The following is a 19,347-nucleotide window of genomic DNA, read 5'->3' as shown; positions in this document are numbered from 1 at the left end:
CATCACTGCCAGGGGGAGTGGGGAAGGGTGGAGACCGTTGACTCGGTTATTATTGGCTGGTAGGAGATGTTATTATGGGCAAACAAATCGGCGCTTCTTTCTCGTCCACTCATTCTGGGTGGAACTTGGTCCGGCGCGGCAGTCTCGTGTCTGAAAAGTTGGCTCAGCGTGTGAGGTCGTCTCGCAGCTAGCCGTCTCTGTTTGTGAAAAATTGTTCATTATGTTTGCCTCAATCAAGTTCCACAAACCATCTTGTGTGCGTACATTGAGCCTGTTCGTGCAGGTCCCGGGGCAGGGACTGAGCTGCACGCCATGATATGCGCAAATCCCTGCCTCCAGCCGAGCTTCGTTTGCCACCCGAGCTCAGACCGGGATGACAGGGGCTGCTTCGAGGCCGGATGCACTTGCTGTAAGTGAGCGAATGCACAGACTGCACTGAAACAGAGGTAACGCTGTTTAATGAGGAGCCGGGATTGCTGACGTCACCATGTCAGAGGAACTGATACCAGGGGCATTCTGTCAACGACGCTGACTGGAAAGTTAAATAAGAAGCATGCAGAACGAACAAAACTTTACGTTGGTCCCGAAGTTCGATAGAAGTACCGCTGCTTGCATCTTTTTGCGCACCGGGTCTCATGTTGTGCTTATGACGTAAGCACTCGGAAAACGAGGGAGAACTCAAACCTGGACATTGGCAGTGGCACAGGAAGCAGCCAGTTATGCTATACTGTCATATTATATTATACTATACTATACTATATTACACACACAAAAGCTATATTGTAGTTAAATAGGTATAGGAGGAGAAAGTTAACTGCGTGACGCTGTCAAATAGAAGCAGCTGGAAGAAGAATTAACGCTAACTCTTCTTTGTTGTGTCGCCGAGGTGCCTCATTTGAAATAAAGAACGCTAGAGGGCATTGTCGTATGCACTACTCCATACCCTATCTATGTGCAGCAGTTAGAAGACTGGTGTGGTGTCCGCACAGCAGACTGTAGCTTAGACCGTTAACGAATGTTATTGAGAAATGCCTCTCTCGGTTCTCAAACCTCTTCACACCTAAATGTGACAATGTGGAGTATTGATATTCTTAACTGCATTAGAATAACGTTCATTCTACTGTGGCATCGCTCACAATCAAGGTAATCTAATCTCTTCTTTATTCGACAGTCCCAGAGCACTGTCCCAAGCGGTGCCCCCTACACCAAGAATGCATTGTGGAATCCAAAGTCGACGCGCGGGGTTGCTTTAAGCCCAACTGCAAATGCGGTAAGCACAATTGCTGGTGTACGTACACTGCACGTCATAGTCTACAGGCGTTCTACATGCATGGAGCAGCTGTAGGGGGAGTGACACAAGGCTAACACGAAGTGATAAATGGGTCGTCACTCCAAATAGCACAGGATTGCATTTTGAAAACGAAGTGTCTAAAGGTACGTCCGACGTATCCATTCGATTCTCGTAAAGATACGGCGGACGTCGATATACATGGCTCATGGCTGTATGCACGTCGAGCGCGCGGCCACCCGGCCACATTCCGCTCGCTACGCGTGAATGGATATCAGCTATCCGCGACTCTCGATGAGGTGCTACGAAGAGTGCATCCGTTCGGTCTTCTCTCAGGGTTGTGTACGGCAAGCATCGCTGTCTCGCACATAGCTGCAGGCGATGCTACGTACTGCACCAGCTCTACCAGCTGGCATCGAGATACGCACATTCACGAGCAGCTTTCGCTTCGCACTAAACTATCACCTCGATCTGCCCGTAATGCGAGCGAGCTATTCCTAGCATTTACGCTGTCTTAGGTCCTGCATCGACCACCGAAGATCTAGCGCCGGCACAACACACACACACCTCGCCGTGCAGAACATTCGGCAGTCCAAAGTATGTATGTGAAATGGCATTATGCTCGTTCCTCTTAGCAGACCGAGGAAAAAGGATGTTTCTAGCTAAATTATTCGTTTAAATTCTACCTCAGAGCCGTGGCAGAAGACATGCCGAATCTACTATGAGGCCTGCGCTGCTACTGCGGCGAGCTGCACATCGACTCGTCGAGGCGAAGACCTACTGCACCGCACCGCAAGAGTGCACAACCGGAAAGCCGGAAGCGCGAGTGATCCGAATTCCCTGTGAACAGCAATGTTCTTTGCTATTTAGGGGAAGACTAGACTAAAGTGCTTAGCCTGCATCTTTTTCTTGTCGTTGAATTTTGCGTACATGTAGTTTAAACCCCCGCATGCTCGAAGTTAGCCTGACCCGACTGAACGGCCGCGCAGCTTTGAAACGATCGGGATCGATATGCATGCATCGCCGGACTTAGGTACGCGGTAGAAAATGTGCGCTGCACATTTCGTTGCCGAAGCTGACTCTTGGAATTTTGCAGAGTGCGCCATGCAAGTGATCGTTGCTACAACCACGCATCTATGTTCCAAAGGCTGGCCTACCCCGAGGCGCATAAATGTTCAACCGTGGACGTATCAATGATCGAAGAGAGGACAGATTTTCACAATATTGGGCGCGAAATCGATAGCTACCAGTGCTCAGTGTTAGAGAAATTCTGCCTTGATCATGCGCAATTCAGTGTTTCAGGTGTGGTCAGTAGCTATAAGTTTGAACAGTTCGCCTGTCAAGTCAGCGGCGCCAGCGATGGACCGGCGAAGCGATTTTCCACGCTACACCGCTGTCTTGCTAGAAAGCCTACCTAGGCGGCGTTTGACATTCAGCAGCTGTTTTTGGGCCCCGTAATTGAAAGCAACGCCTTCAGAAATGCGTTAAATGCTCAAAAATGTATTCTCTTCAACAGTTTCACTTCAGGCTGTCAAAGCAGGCGGACGTTGATAAAACAGTTGAGCACTCCAGTCTTTAGAAATCTGTAGAATCGCCTTCAGTTTGTAAAAGTATTGGAATAGGTCACTTTCCGATCGCTGGGACATAGACCCTCATGACAGCGCTTTCACGTGAATAAGGACCACACCAGACCGAAAGCTTGTCTCATATAACATAGCTAACTATACCTTACAGCATTGTGTTGATTTTTATGGTGCATAAGCGACTAATGCTGCCATGCACCAAGAACAAGGTTTAATGTACTTATTTTGTGTGTAATGACTAAAATGTTTTTTAGGATGTAGCTTGTTTAGGAACATTTTAGGAAACCAAAAATGCAGGAAATTTGCACGTCTCTCCTAGGATCATGCTGGGATGGAAAGGGATCTGTTGCAAAATTGTACAAAATGTTTCCTCTTATTTTCTCGACTCTTGCGCACGTGTAAGATATGGTTTATTGTTAGTTCATCTCCACACTCCTTGCATATTGGTTTGTCCTCTTCCATAAGTATGAAGCTGTGTGTGAGGTGTGGGTATGTGTTTTGTGAAGATGACCTAAAATGGCCTCCATGTTGTGTTTTTGTTTACTGCATGATTTCCATTTTTTAATGACAGGTTTGACAAGTATAGTTTGTAGTTTATTTCAATGTTTCAAAAATCCTGCCATTTCACTTTAACTTTTCTTTGTACAAGTTTCTTGGTATCTTCATGCAGCATATTCACCCTCTGTAATTTAGCATTGTGTCAAGGTAACCTGGTTATTTCTTTTCATCACCTTTTAATCCTTGGAAGTCATAGAAATAAATGAGATCCACAATCATGAGCTATCTAGGGTATGCATATGTCCATCGCTCAGTGGAATGGTGTCAGTACGCTGTCAGAACAGGTCTTGTGGTAACAACAACCATTGTCTGAGGTGGTCCTTTAATGGGCATTGAAATGCTATGTAACTACAGGTACTGATAAAACTCTTGATCATGTTATGTGATGATGCGATCCTTGCATGCATATGGGTATACATTTCAGAATCTGCAGTGCACCACTTGACCATTTGCCACCAGTTTGTGTGAAAATGTATTTTTCATGCATGTTAACCAGTATTTAACAGATGACCCCTGTGCACAAGCCAAAAGTGCCATGAGCCAAATCTCACGAGGCCACACGACATGGCAGGAGCTGTTAAGTCAAGCTTACAAAGTTATATTTGAAATATGTTCTGGGATATTTCAGCTCCAATTAAGAAAGGTTGAGGCTTACAGAGGTCTATGCCAGGTTGTCTATCACCTTACAAGGCAGCCTACGACCGTATGCTAATGAGTATATCTGAGATAACAGAGACATGAATTAAGGAATTAGTAATTATGTTTGTAGCAAAGGGCATGTAAATTAACGGGAATCCACAGTGGGATCTGCAGACAAAAACCATTAACGCTGGCACACCATACCCTTACAGGTGGAGATTAGGAGTCCCCCTAATTTTTTTTCTGCTCAAAGCTTGTCATTTCCTTCATTCTTCCAGATGAGGAAGATGTGAAAATGATAGCATCGAAAATTCCAGAGACCATCGTTAACAAGGATGCTGATCCCAACAGCGTAAAAAGGAATTTCAGAAAAGATGGGTGACTAGTAATGCTGGCAACAGTTGAAGCTAAGTGGAAAGGCATGAAATTGAAATGCAACATATGCAGACATATGTTGCGAGACGACCAGTCTGTGGTGTGGCGACATCTGTCTCAGTTAGTTTCATCAAGTGATTGGCCGAAGCAGATGGGGCTTGTGGTTTTGTGATAAGTGCAGTGTAGTAGCATAGATGCAACCTTGCCCATTAATAGTTGGAGTGGAGTAAGTGCATTGTTTTGTTTTTGTAAGATGTTCACGGTTTCCATGCAAACATTATGAGAATTTTTTTCCTAGAGAATATTTGCTGAAATGTGAATATAATGTGCAATAAAACTAGTGTTTTCTTGCTATTTACTTTTCCTTGTATACATTAGTTCTGTGAAGAAAACCACAGGCTAGAAACAATGTAATGGCATGCATTTTGATACTTGGTCCCGTTGTGCTGGATCAGTAGTTAGAGTGCTTGGCTGCTGAACCCAAAGATGCAGATTTGGTTCCAGCCAGAGCAGGAGCATTTCAATAGAGGCGAAACAATAGGCCGTCATGCACCGTGCGGTGTCAGTGCATGTGAAAGAACCCCAGGTGATCGAAATTATACCGGAGCCCTCAACTATCGTGTTCCTCACAGCCGTAGTTATTTTGGGATGCTAAACCAGGTATATATCACATCATACTCTGAGTAAGATGCTATTCAAGGTCAATTAATCATACACTAAATGATCAGTTTTTTTCTGCATGGTACAACAGCTGTTGTACAATTTTACTTTAGCCTTCATGAAGAATATCACACTGGCTCCGCATGGCCTTCTGTTGACCCTTGATATGCGTCACAATCACACACCCGAGTATGTATTTGTCTAAGGGCACCTATGCATGCAAGGAGGGGACCGTTACTTTCCATTTGTCAGAACTGAAATGCACGATCCACATCATTTCTGTAATTCAACTGCCTGCTATTTGAACTGTCCAGCACTGATGCAAGTTTCAAAGAACTGCAATTAGCAAATTAATCCAAGCAGGAAACCATGCCAAGAACTGCTTCGGTTTCATCTTTAACAACTGTTTGAGAACTAAAATTAGCCAAATGTTGCAAAACATAGACGAGAGGTAACAAAATCTAAAAAACAATGCAACCTACCTGTGGCATGTAGAGTTTCACATCCTAAAGTGACATATGTAGCTATGAAAAATACCGTAGTGGAGAGCTCTAGACTAATTTGACTGCCCGGCTTTGTACTTTGCGTTGACATCTTGCAGGAAACAGAAGCATTTGCATTTCACCTGCACCAAAGTGCGGCTGCCATCACTGGCATTAAACATCACGACCTTGGGGCAAGTAGCCGAACGTGCCACTAAGATGTCGCAGCGTCTACGTACATATGCTATACACATCAACCTTTCTAGTATTAAAGCTGTCACATGCATGGCAGATATTCATGTTCAGCTTTGGACTGACAAGTTTAAAAGTGTACTATTTGTTTTTTTTCTAGCATGAAAAACAAAGGAAACTAAGGAAAAACGAAAAAAAAAATGAACATATGTTGAAAAAGCACTAGTCATTGACACATAAAGCATATTCGTTCCTTTATTAATGATAAAGTGGCCTTCAACAATAGTACAAAGCCTGAACATTTAGGAAGGTGCTGTGCCAGGCAGCTATTTTACAGAAACCTGAACCATTTCACCTGTAGTAATGCGCATCGGCGGTGTGGGCTAGGCACTTATTTTTCGGTCCACTCCAACATGCGAAAACTGTATCATGTGCATTCCCATTTTCCGAGTTTTGAGCTCTGTAGTGCAGGCTAACAAATTGCCGATGACTTTTTTTCGTCTGATTCTTGCACAGCGCGTGTAAATAAATTACCACTGCACCTAATAAACACTGACATGCACGTGCAACATCGCCGATCATAAACGGACACACTGATGTCCGTCTGGACATCGGCGCACTCATCACAGCACTCTTCGTAGTCTCACACAGCACTCTAGTAGGACGTAATCCGTACATCACAGCATCTCACGGTAAGCACAAACCACACCTACAACAAACACGAATGACGCGATGCTTGGGCTAGAGACACGCCGGCGGCACCTAGCTTTTTCAGCGCCGCTATGTACTACGTGGAACCTGCAGCACCAAACTTCAATGCGAGCAGAAAGCGATGCGTTACGTGACGCATCTCATCACAGATGAAAGTGAGCAAACTTTGAAGAATCAAAACTACATAACGACCGTCGTAGACGTTAATCCACATGATAACGAGGACCAAATGAGCGGGCCGCAGGCTGGCCGTCAACACTGCGATTACATGCGCTTGCGCTCTGGTCGTGCTTGCCACCCTGCCGCGGTCCAACCAGTCCAACTCACGTAAACCTATCATCATGCCATCACGTAGTATATCACCCATTCTAGGCACTATTCTTGCCACTGTACTACTCTTTGTAATTTCACATTTCACGCATGCAGTATGTAGTACCGTAGTACATACTTCTTGCACCTCGCACGTACACCTCATACAAACTTCGATTTGGCTACATATGGCTACCATGTTGTTGCTACAACCACATCTGGGGATCTCGGATCCGTCCGGCTTTCCCGACGGATCCCAAGGCCCATATCGGAGAAAAATGCGTTGGGTCCGTCGGAAGAACCCTACCGATCGGGTCCGTCCGCCGTACCTCTGAAAAATATTTCCCGGATCCGTCCGTCGTATCCCGAAGAAAAACGCACCGGGTCCGTCGGACGTACCTTTAAGACCATTGATCGGGTCCGTCCGACGTACCTTTAGCCACAGCCTTTTGAAAACTGCGATGCCATAGTAAGGAGGATACTACACATGAAAATTATTTATCGGATTTTATTTTCTACAAATAAACTTGCAAACTATAGACGCCGCAAATATTCATTTCATGTTGGTGCGGATCTAAGTGGTGTCCAGTATTTCCTCACAATCGAAACATTTTTCCTCGTGGAAACCTAGCTGAAACCTTTTACTTTTACCGAAGCAGTCAAGGTTCAAACAATACTGCCCACTTTAGAGTGACCTATGAATCCGTCATGGTGGTTGAAGAAAACACACGTGCTGAGCGACGAACAGAAATGAAGACTGCTTCCAGGGCGAACACACCCAATCGATTCATTGCATTCCCTTATTGCTTCACCTTCAGCATTACATCTGCACATTGTTTTCTGTACATTCCAGCCGCCCCTTTTCAAATCCTATTATCGTAGCTCACTATCTAAAAAGCCATCATCGTTTAACATACTGGCAGAATTATGTACAGTCTGACTTCACGCGAAAGTTAATTATTAAATAAATTTAACGGTGCAAAAAAACCAACAAAACACATAGGGAGACGGCGAGACGAAGCCTCATTTAATGGCGATTTCCACTGGTCGATCGGAGCTGGGCGCCCGAGCCGACCTAAAGCGCTACAGAGCGAATCAGCCTTGGTCGACCAGCGGAACGCAGCGCGCGGCGGAAGTAAAGCTGAGCCGGTTTCGAAAGTTGTAGCCGCATCCCAGCGCCAAAATGTTTGCGGTTGATAAATAGGCAGGATTGCGGCCCTCAACAACTTGCTTTCTCATTTTTTTAACGCTGCAGACGTTTTTCGATAGACGCACTTCGACGTATTCGCGCAAAAAACGGAGACATCCAGCGTCCTCTGCCGATGGGCCGACGTTGCTGCGACCCGGTTGGAATAAGCTAGAAGCTTGGTGCAACCGGGTGAAAATAAGCAAACCGTTAGTGCAACCCATGGATTGGCTTGGCTTTGTTTATTATTTTCGGATTGGGCTTTTTGCAGGAAAGCCCAAGGCAGATCACGTGTCGTGTGTTTGTAAACGACGTTTGGAATGTGCGGTCGTGTGAATCGCGATTTTTGTGCCGTGCACATTTCGTGCCTCAGTGCTCATCTTGCAGTTTCTTCATGGATTACGTTAGTAACGACAGAGGCGATAGACGCAGTAGAGGCTTCGTGCATCCACGGAAGTTGAGAGAGTGCTCCTACCTGCGGACCCCGTCGGTCTCTCCGTTCATTCTGCAACAAATCATATTTGCGTGTTGCTTCACAAACAGGGCGTCTTGGATTTATTTTTGAAGCATGAATGGTGCACAGTGTGGCATACTAGAAACCAAGAGCGTATGTAAAAGGCCTGTGTATGGGGATCGTGATTTGGTTTGTGCTGCCATGGAAGAAGAATATTCTCAACGTGTAGGTGGTCTTGGCTTTCGTTTTGAAGTTTGCGGTGTTTATGTAATCACCGTATGTGATCGCTTGGCTGATTCTGGAAGGGCGTTTATGTGCTCTTTCTTTTGCAATGTCGGGCACTCAGATAAAACGGGTCTTTTCGAAGCTGCGAGCAGTTTTCCCAAAACTGCCTTAGCGAAAGGACACTTCTATTTCGCGTTATTCACGAGGTGTGCACGTTCGCGTAGTGTGCAAGAGTGTGTAAAAAATATTTAGCATTCTCCCGTTCCTACGCTCCCTGAATCGCACAGGGTATAGGCACTAAGATGGAACCGAAATGGTGCCTTTCGCCCTTAATATATCCCAATATTAACTTCTAAAAAAATATCCAGCAGGTTCGGTACTCGATTTTCTTTTACCGCTTTTTCCAAGTTGCGTCGCCTGTCTGCACGCATTTTTCACGTTGCCCGCATTCTGCTGAAGCTGCCTGAATTGAACAAACCTCTATCCACTAGTTTGATCCAAGGCTTTCTGACCGACCGCGCGCGGTTTGTTACTGCTAATACCCAGTCCTCTTTTTCAAAGTTTTCTTTCAGCTATGTGTTCCACAAAGCACTGTCCCTTACTCTTAACAATCTCCCTTCAGTAACTTCTACCATCCACATTTTAGTTGATGACTGTGTACTTCGCTGCTCTGTAACCAACTCGTCCGACGCTTCTGCCTTATATCTATATCTAATTCGCATACAATAGTGATGTGCTATGTGGCCTCCGTCCCTGAGAAGCTTTAGACTGTTGATTTCTTCTCACCACTGCCAAAACAACACATCCTACTTACAAAATTAACACTAGTACTACTTTTTCAAAGAATTTGTTTAAGTACCTTGGTGTTCACCTCACTAATGGCTTAACATTGTCTTGCCTTGTAAGCCATGTAACTAATTACTCTAATAGAACTGTTGGATACCTCTATCGTAACCTACCCATGGCTGGCACCTTCTTGTGTAAAATTACTAGATTGCAAAACCCTTGTGTGATTACAATTTTAATATACCAGTCATATAGTTGATCCACACTGCTGTAACTTTACTGAACCTTATGAGCCTGTTCAAAACCATGCCACCAGTTTCATTCCCTCGAATACTCCTTCAGCATCTCTGCCATGAAATCTGTTACAGTCTCTGTTCTCGTCACTGTACTTCATGCCCCTGCCTTTATCACAAGCTTTTCATACAAGACCTCATGGCAGTCGTCTCGGCTAACCTGTGTATAGAACACCTCGCACAGGTCATCGTAAAAGTGGCGTTTCACCGCATGCCCGCACAGCTACATTTCATGAGTCATTCTTCGCAAGCACTGTTCACAACTGGAATCATCCCTCATCAGTGATCCTGTAAGCTTCAATACTGCCATCGAAGAACCTGTCTAATCATAGCCATGTATACCACTAGCCTGTTGCCATTTATCACTGTGCACAAGCCCATTCCTTCTGTAAAGTCTCGCATTAGGACCTCTGAGGTATCAATAAACACATAAATAAAAGCATGGTTGATAAAGATTCCTTACAATATGGGAACTGTGATTATGTTCGGCAGGAATATATATATATGTAACTGGATCATGTTGAACGGTGTTAAGCTTGAGCTTGGCACAATTGTCTTTCCTGTGATATTGAACTTAGAAATTAGGATACTGAGTGATAACACTGACATGGTGGCTTGCCTTTTGAACTTAGAATGAACTTAGAATTTTATTGCAGTATTCCTTTCTTTGCATTCATCCTAAATGCAGGGGTGGAAGTGCTGCTCCATTTGCTTCATTCTGCTCCAGCCTGCTTTCCCTGCTCAAAAATTGCTCCAACTCGACTGCATCAATGTTCTGACATTAAATTTAGTGGAGCACGGTTTTGCCGCACAGTGGGCCATTACTGGTATTGACAGCAAGAACCGCAATCCGAGACGATTAAGTTAAGCGACTATGAGAAGCGCAGCTGGGCAATGGTCTGTTATGAGTTCTGTATACAGGGTATGTGGCTAGTGTAGTCAAAACGATGGCAGCACACCGGTAGCAGAGGTATAATGCATCTCACCCGAGCCTAATACGTATAAAATTTTAATATACTAGAAAAGTATGCAGCATAATGTTTGCTTATAAGCAAATTTGAGGAATTCGTTACAGAAAATGTTCTGTGCACTTGATATAGCACCTACTCCCAGCCTTTTGAATCGCCTGTGGTGAGGGAAATGAGATCAGTGAGTGAAGCAGGCGCACCAAACTACTACGAGGTAGCGAGGCACTGGAAGTGGTAGGCGAATATGCTTACTTAGGACAGGTAGTAACCGCAGATCTAGATCATGAAAGGGAAATAACTAGAAGAATAAGATTGGGATGGAGTGCATTTGGTAAGTATTCTCAGATTATGACTAGTATCTTACCGCTATTGCTCAAGAGGAAGGTATACAGCAGTTGCATCTTACACTTACTCACCTATGGAGCTGAAACGTGGAGGCTAACGAAAAGGGTTCTATTTAAGTTGAGGACAACGCAGATGACTATGGAATGAAAAATGGTAGATGTAACTTTAAAAAATAGGAAGCACATAAAGTGAGTTAGAGAAATAACTTGAGTTAATTACATTCTAGTGGAAATCAAGAAGATGAAATGGGCATGGGCAGGGCATGTAATGCGTAGAGAGGACAACCGATGTTCGCTTAGGGTAATAAACGATTCCAAGGGAAGCAAATCGTCGCAGGGGACAGCAGAAAGTTAAGTGAGCGGATGAGGCTAAAAAAGTTTGCAGGAGTAAAGTGGATGCAGCTAGCACAGGTAGAGGAGTATGGGAGAGGCCTTCACCCTGCAGTTGGTATAGTCTGGCTAATGATGATGACTACGAGCCATTGGAAACTTGTCCAGCTGCAACGAACTACACAGTTTGTTTCTAGCGATTCTGCTGTGAATACAAGCAGGTGCTTCACCATCTAGTCTGTCATGCCTACGACAGACAAAAGCACACTTGGAACTCTTATGGAAGTGATGCCACTTAGGTGCCAGTCACTAAATGTGTTTTCAAAAGTGTTGGAAAGTCATACAGGGCCTATCGCCAGTGTGTTGAAACTAAGATAGCTCAAGCAATAATTTGAGCAGCCACAGAGGGCCATAAAGCAATGAATTTGAAGGGGAAAAAGGCTATACTTAAAGTGCCACCTATCTTCCCTGAAGGCGTTACTGGCCAGTACCCAGAAATTTATCGGCACAGGCGCAGGATCAAAAAGAATATGCACAAGATAGAAAGCAGAAATGTACTGTTCATTGATGTGAACTTCGAACTAGTGGCAATACTTGAATGCATCGAAGTGGTGAAGTCCACCTTTGAATCTTACAAAACAGTATAAATCTCTTAGTTAAACGATCTTCAATTATGAAGTGTAGAAGGCAGCATTCCATTTTCTGCTATTTAACCCTTTGACTGGTTTTGCCGTACAGGTGCTGCGGCCGCATGCCGTCCCGCGGCGTTTTTGCAGTACGGGTATTGCACTAAACGTATAGCGTTTGAAACAGTTCAACACTGGAGGTGATTTTTTTTTTTTTTTTTTTCGGAATATTCGACAGTCGAAGAGTTAAGTGAGGAAGCTAGAATTCTATTATTAAAAGCGAGTCTAGAATCTTGCTCCAAGACATAATGTGATTGCTCCAAAACTCTCGCTTTATTGCTTCAAAGCTGCTCCGAAGTTACTTTATTACTGCTCCCTGAGCTGCTCTAAAATGCTTGAGCCTGCTTCCACCTGTGTAAATATGATTACTTTCTTCCCCTGTACGGCGCTTCAACCAAGAAAAAACTCTGTTATAATTTCTTTCCCGTGTTTTTTTGTTTGTGTGACTAAGCTATTTAAACTAATATTCTGCCTTGAGGTCTTAACCAACTTAATAATCTCCTTAATAATAAGTGAAGCATATAAGCAGAAGGAGCGATCACTTTCACTTTGACATTAGATGTTGCAGAAAGTCAAGTTCATCATGGTTGACAGCAAAGTCTTATTCATTGTAATAAATTTATGACTGTATCAATACTTGTGCATGTTACTATTGGAATGAGGTCTTTGAGATTGAGATAGATGTGGTCAGAGGTAGGGAGATGAACACAGCACCAACTGTCAACTGAGGTTTACTGGAAAACGGAGGAATTTATGCACATTTTCAGAACATGTGACTCAGCCGAAGTCAAAACGTCATATACATGTATACCAGTTTTCTCTCCTAACAAAGCATTGACAAAAAAAAAAGTAACAATAAACAAGAAATCACAAAAATCCAAAACGCAAGTGAAGTAGTATACACCATGAGCAAGCACATGCCTCACCGCTAAACATTCGATGTAGACAAATGAAAGCCAGGTTGAGCTGTATATGGGCTTCCATTGTCAAAATGTAAAGTATGAATGAGCAGGATTAAGTCGTGTCGTTAGCCTTAAAAACCACCAGATATAGAACCGAAAACTGCCATACAAGAAAAGGTATAACATACTAAGTGTTTTGAGTAAACCTACGCTACTTACAGGATCTCAAGTTCTTTTTCACTGAGCATTATCGAAGGTGCACTGACGCACAAGCCCTTTTTCTATTTGATGACTCTTGCCTCCAGAATGTCTCTTGTAATCTGCTTGTTGCTTCTACCAATAATCCTTGTTTTGTGAAGCCCAGTGCTTAATATTTAAAGTCTGGCTCAATCGGAGGGGGTCTGTAGTGTTCAAGCATTGGTGGAAAGGGAAATAAAGAGAGAAAGTGGCTGGTTGCCTGTTTTGCAAATCGTTTTATACAAAGGGGAGAAATCATTATTTTTCTCCATCTCTGGTTTTTATTAATACTCAATGTGAAACGCACTGTTGAAACGATAGAGAAGAAATCTTTCAATTACACCACTGACAAGAACAAAACAATGGTTACCTGGTTTGTATTCTTACAGTCCTCGTGCTTGAATTCAAGCTTGTGGGGATCTCGGACCCCTCTTAAATATTACGGGGGGGTCTCTGACACACCCCCTGGCTTTAAGCCCTGTAGAAGCCAAGGCATACAACCTGTGCACCTGCTGCAGTGCAAAGCAACGTTTCCTTCGCAGATGTTTCTTTTTTGCAAGTTTTTCATAGGTATAATTGTGTTCTCAGAGCCGTTCATTGAGGCATCTACCCGTTTGTCCAATGCAACGTTTCCCAAAGCTTAATGGGATCTCATACACCACATCTGTGCTGCAGGGTACAAATAAAGTCGGGTGTTTTATGCTACATGCGCGTCGCTGCACACCACAAGTTTGAGTGATCCTACAAAGCTTCAATAACTTTTCCGAAGCTGTAAAAACTACTTCGATATTTACTTTTTTGCCTATTCGTTTCAAATCATGCGATATGCTGTGCAGATAGGGTATTGCAACCAGATTTTGTTGTTGTATTCTGTCCACTGTGTTAGGCATAGCTTCCTTGCTGTTTGTTTTCATTTTTTTATAGGTTCCTTCAGCAACTGAAATGACACCACGTTCCGGATAGCCGGCTTCTTTCAACCTGTCAATTTGATGAATGAAGCTGCTTTCCAGGCATTTTCGAGATTATCTCATTCTTCTTTTGACACCTCTTCCTTTCTTCTGTCACTAAATCTCATGTCAAACGTAAAATGGGAACAAATTTTCTCACCATCCCGGCACATTTCATTTTCCGCACTTTTGTTTCCCGACCTGGTGGGCTTGGCTAGTCTTGCATCAGCTGACGGACTGGTTGGCCTTGGTGACCCGTACTCAGGATATTCTCGGTGCCTAATACTCCGTGTCATTAAAGTTTCTTCCTCCTTCTCCCAGTGCATTTCTTTCTTTACCGTTTCCACCTAAAGCATGTTGTCCCAACTATATCTCTCATTTGCATTAACCTAGAACACTGCTTTTCCTTTGCACCATTGCCATTCAGTCCCCCATTTATCTTGACTCTCCTCCTTTTAATTGGTGTACCTGGCTGGAGTCCTCCATTTCGAAGTGACAGATGGCCCTGGTTCTACAAGTTGCAAACCTCTTTGGCACTCATTTTTGTAGCCAAATAAAGTTTATTACTACTACTTCTACTAGGTCTTGAAGTACAGTTTAAAGAGTTGAGGAAAGGTCTACAGGGACCAGCATAGCTGAGAGCGAAACTTAAAAAACACAATTAGACCTTAAACTTGGGTCGTTTTATTTTGCAGTTCATAACTTATATTTTTGATAGTTACAATGAAGCTCTGAATGGTCGCTTTTGATCGTGCTTCTATACCGGTAACATTTCTAACTGAAGGTATGAATGCATTCTAGAAAAGAAAGCAAAAGCCTTCAGGGCTAGGCTTTTTTTGTGCTTCTAAGTGTTGCAATTTTTTAGAAAAATTTGGCATTGGCAGAACAGCCAAGTTGAGTATTAAATTTGGGTAAACTGAATTCTGCTTTAACCATACACACTAAAATTGCCCAGTACTGTTGCTAAATTTTGGGGGTGCTATTAAAATCATTTGTTTTGACATTTCAAAAGCATTTTTCTATTTCTTCTTTGGCTGCATATACTGCAGCTAAGTCTCTTGATTTTAAGCGAGTATCTCAATTTTAAGGCACTTTTGATGACTCAGTACTCGCGCCTTTTCCTTTCTTAGAAACTTTCGCCTCAAATTCAAGTTAGTTTTTTATTTCATACAAAGAGGAAGCAGCCACAGTTAAGCAATTACTGTAAGTGTCTTGATGAGCTAGCCCATCAGGTGATGAGGAATGCTTTGTATATACTGATTCACTAAATGAGAAGCATGGGCATGTTCAACTCAAATAAAATTAGCTACCTTTTCTTAATCTTCAAAAAGCATTTGATACAGTGACCATTAAGATTTTAACTACCAAACTGAACTACTTAATTGTCTTCTGCTGTCCATTTATTGCTATTATGAATTTTTGCATCAGATTAAACAACCAAATCAAACCTGGTGATAATGTATCAGTAAAGGGGGTTGTAAAGGGTGGGGTTTATTCCATCTCCCATACTTTTTTCCTTAATTTAATAACACAAGCCCCAAAATTTAAGCTTCCACGAGTTTGTCCTTCTAGAATGAACAAATTATGTCACTAAGTGTTCTGACAATGCAGTTTCAGTGAATAAGAATCTGTTGGCACCATGCAGGGGGTCATGCCGACGCCCATGTCAGTATCTATATCAGTGTAAACTTTCCCAAAACATAATTCTGTTGGCGTATTTAACGAAAGAAATTTTGATGCGCGGGCTAAATTGAAACCACTGTGATGATCGAGCGCGTACCTGGCCATAGCCTCCTCTATTTTTTCGAAAAAATAGAGGAGGCTATATGACCTGGCTCTCTTATGAGCCCGCTTCATATGTGCGGGTATACCTTGCTCTCGAAGCTTGCCGTCCCTCTTGGGCGCTACGAAGGAGCAAGTGACAACTTCGGAGCAGTACGCTGCCATCTACACTACCTGCTCGGGTAGTTTCGGCCGTACACAGGCGAAATCGAAACTACACAGCGGATGAGCGCAAATCGCCATGCTAGTCATGCATGCTGATCTTTACGATTCAATACGCGCCACGCACCGCCGCAGGTGTCACTCCTTTCATAATGTTCGGGAGCGCCCGGGAGGAATGGCTAGCGAAGCGATCGTACAACGTACAACCGTACATATATATGCCGCTCGTACTAAATTATCCTCAACCGAGAGGTTTCATTTTCTGCCATGCGCGGCCTAAACTCATGTGGTAAAAGCGGGGACGATAATGGTGTTTCCAAAAATTAAAAAAACTGATATAGATATTATAATTGCGACCTCAGCAAACCTATAGCTGTTAGTAAATGAGGCGCTAGTGCGCATGACTAGTTAAAAAGTATTATCAGTTATATACCAGCGCCTGCTTAATTAATTGTTACCACGTGTTACCTATTGCCTGCTCCACACCACCGCAGAAATCGCACCGCATACACGGGCACAATTAAAAGCCTCCAGCCGAACCAACCCGTGAAACTGCATGTTAATTCTGCAATGCCCGCAGTCCCGGCATAGTTTCTTTTTTCACGACTCGCACCCGCAGCAGCGGAGGCTGCAACGAATTGCATGCCGCCCGTAAGCGTGTACGTGGCGTCGATCGGCATTGCAGTGCACCGTTGTGATCATTTAAGAGCCAACAGATCCCGTACGTCTTTGTTGGCCAGCGTGTACAAACGAGCGACTCGAGCAGGGTAAGCCATGCTAATTCGACCAGGGGGCGACTTCGTGCCAGGAATTGCATGGTTGCGATTTTATAGGAAGTCGAGATTGAATTGCGATGGCCCAGTGGAAGCTAGGTGGAACGGGACTGCATGGCCATGTCACAAAAATGTAGCAGCAGCGGGCAAAACCAAGCACCCAACAACGCAACAGTGTCTTCTGCAGTCCCCCCCCCCCCCCCCCCCCCCCCTCCCCCGCTGTGCTGGTGCAGTTGGCGTACTCGACTTCTGTGTCCAAGGGTGTGGGATTCAATCCTGACTGGGGTGACTGCTTTTCGATGGGAGCGAATACTAACAAGGCGCCCGTGTGTACTGCGCGGTACGGTAAAAACCCAGCTATGGTCGAAATTCTCGGAGCCTTCCACTATATACGGCGTATCTCATAGCCTGATCGAGTTGCTTCGGGACCGCATAAACCAAACCAAACCATCTTTTGCAGTGCAGTTTAATTCGTCCCCCACGTACCCACCTTGCATACACAGCATATGTAACGCGACTCATTCGAACATTTGACCTCGAGGGCTATTATTCGAACTGAAGTGGAAGCGCGAATTTTCATGTGGCACTTGATCTCAGTGCGTGGTTATGCATATGTTTGTTGTGAACATAAAATATGGAAAAAGAAGTAATTTTTTTTTTACTATATATTTTGCGCGGCCGGATTTACAAGCAATGGTATATCCAGCAGCCAAATGACCATTTATATCGAACAATTTGTTCAAATTATTCCATGTTGGTCTCTAACAAATCCAGTGCGTAAGATATGCATCAGAGTGAATCGCCGAACTTTCATCCTCTGATATGCTCTTTATTCGCTTCGCCGATTACGCGACTGCCATAGGGCTGCGCTGTAAACTAAACTCGATAAAATATTTTATTTATGTGCTCAATTAGTAGAGATGGCTTACCTGCTTATAGTGCAATAATCAGCGAAAATTGATGGCCATTAGCAACCAAACTGGAAAGAGGGTTGAATCTGTGCCACGGAGGGCGTGGTGTCGCTAGGAGAATCGACGGCGACGATGCGCCGGCCGACAGCTGCCAGTCGATGACCAGACGCATAGCATGCTTGGTTTGTAAAGGTGACCACTGCTCAAGTGCTGCCGATACTTTACGTCGCAGTCGACAAGAAAGAAGTGAAAGCGATTAAGTTGATTTACGTTGCACTCTCTCCAGGCGTTTTAATTGAGCAGTAGCCCGTCCATGTTTGGTGTCAGTGCTGCGTTTTCATTTTTAGTATCAACCAAGCAGCTCGATTAGACCACATTAATTGTGCTTGAGGGAGTATATACGACAAACACTAAGTGACGACTAGATATACCAAATTTTCTTTATTAAAAATAGTAGTTGGCAGGGCCCTTACCTGCAGGTATACTTAAAGCCTGATAGCATCTGGTTTAAGCACCCTTCCATATATATTTCATGGAAATCAAGTTAAGCCTAGCTGAGTCCACTTAGAAAGGTACCCTCTCGCAAAGCATGGCTTGCCAGTGCGAAAGCACGAAGGTGCTGTATAGAAACTAGCAGATGTCGTCCTTGCATGATGGAAACTGGCAGCTTGAAATATGAAATCTATATGTGCCAGGAGGAATTCTATGTAATATTAAGCATTGCAATACTTTGCTTGAAGGCATATGCTTTTTTTTTTTTGCTCATTAGTTTCATTCACAGTGAACATATGAGGTGTCTACTCGGAGAAATTTACTCTATTTTCCTTTTCCAAAAGCTTGCTTCGTCCCTGACAGAGTACTGCCAAATTTTTCAGTTTTAAGCTAAGAAAATTTCTCACTGCAAAATTGGAAAGTGTGCCAAGTAATTAAGTAAGGCAACAATGCTATGCTTCAGAATACTCAGGCTACTGGAGGCATTAAGCTGAAAGTTTCATCATTAAAATATTGTCAAACATGAGGATAGTCCGAAACTGAATTGATAAACTACTGATGTTAATACTGCATTTATGGTTCCAAAAATGGCTGGGATCACACGTGTATGCTGATGGCACAGTGTAGCAACTTTTGTTGCTATACGTACCTTAATTACTATTTTTCAATTTTTGGAGCGCTGTCATCTTGACAATGCTATTTTTTTAACTGCCGATTTTACTTATAATTACTGTGCCTAAAGGTTAAAGGTGTGGGAAAGGTTATACCAGAAACTGAAATACACATAAATTGAGCAAATGCAACAAATATTTCGGGGGCACTTCAGCACCGCTGTTAAGGAAAACATGCCACAGCATTTACGACTCCTGTATCCTCATCCCTGTACATTTAGTTGGCTACTTGTTGACTCACCAATCTTAGTTTGCACTTCTACCACACATACCAATTTGTAAAATTACTAATTACCACATTATGTAAATGAACTCCCAACTCACACATCTGACGGGATTCTGAAAGGCAATGAGTTTTTCTCATGTCAAAGGAGCTGCTGGGTAGGCAGCTGGACCATACC

General features: G+C 43.6%; 1 protein-coding gene across 4 annotated transcripts in view; it reads left to right on the top strand.

The window, feature by feature from the left end:
• Positions 1-289: 289 nt before the first annotated feature.
• LOC146172972 (uncharacterized) overlaps positions 290-19,347 on the top strand; it is a 42,943-nt gene continuing 23,885 nt past the window's right edge. For 3 of the 4 annotated variants that reach the window (XM_084583325.1, XM_084583323.1, XM_084583326.1), the window contains exons 1-2: positions 290-409; positions 1,172-1,270. In XM_084583325.1, coding sequence (XP_084439451.1) covers positions 313-409; positions 1,172-1,270 — 196 coding nt within the window. In that variant the 5' untranslated portion in view covers positions 290-312. Of the gene's footprint in view, positions 410-965; positions 1,080-1,171; positions 1,271-19,347 lie in introns of those variants that run through there. The other variant, XM_084583324.1, reaches the window with a different exon arrangement.

The sequence above is a fragment of the Amblyomma maculatum genome, chromosome 11 (assembly GCF_055883805.1).
Source record: "Amblyomma maculatum isolate TAMU_Amacu chromosome 11, ASM5588380v1, whole genome shotgun sequence".
NCBI lineage: Eukaryota > Metazoa > Arthropoda > Arachnida > Ixodida > Ixodidae > Amblyomma > Amblyomma maculatum.
This window is presented reverse-complemented; position numbering and strand designations above follow the sequence as displayed.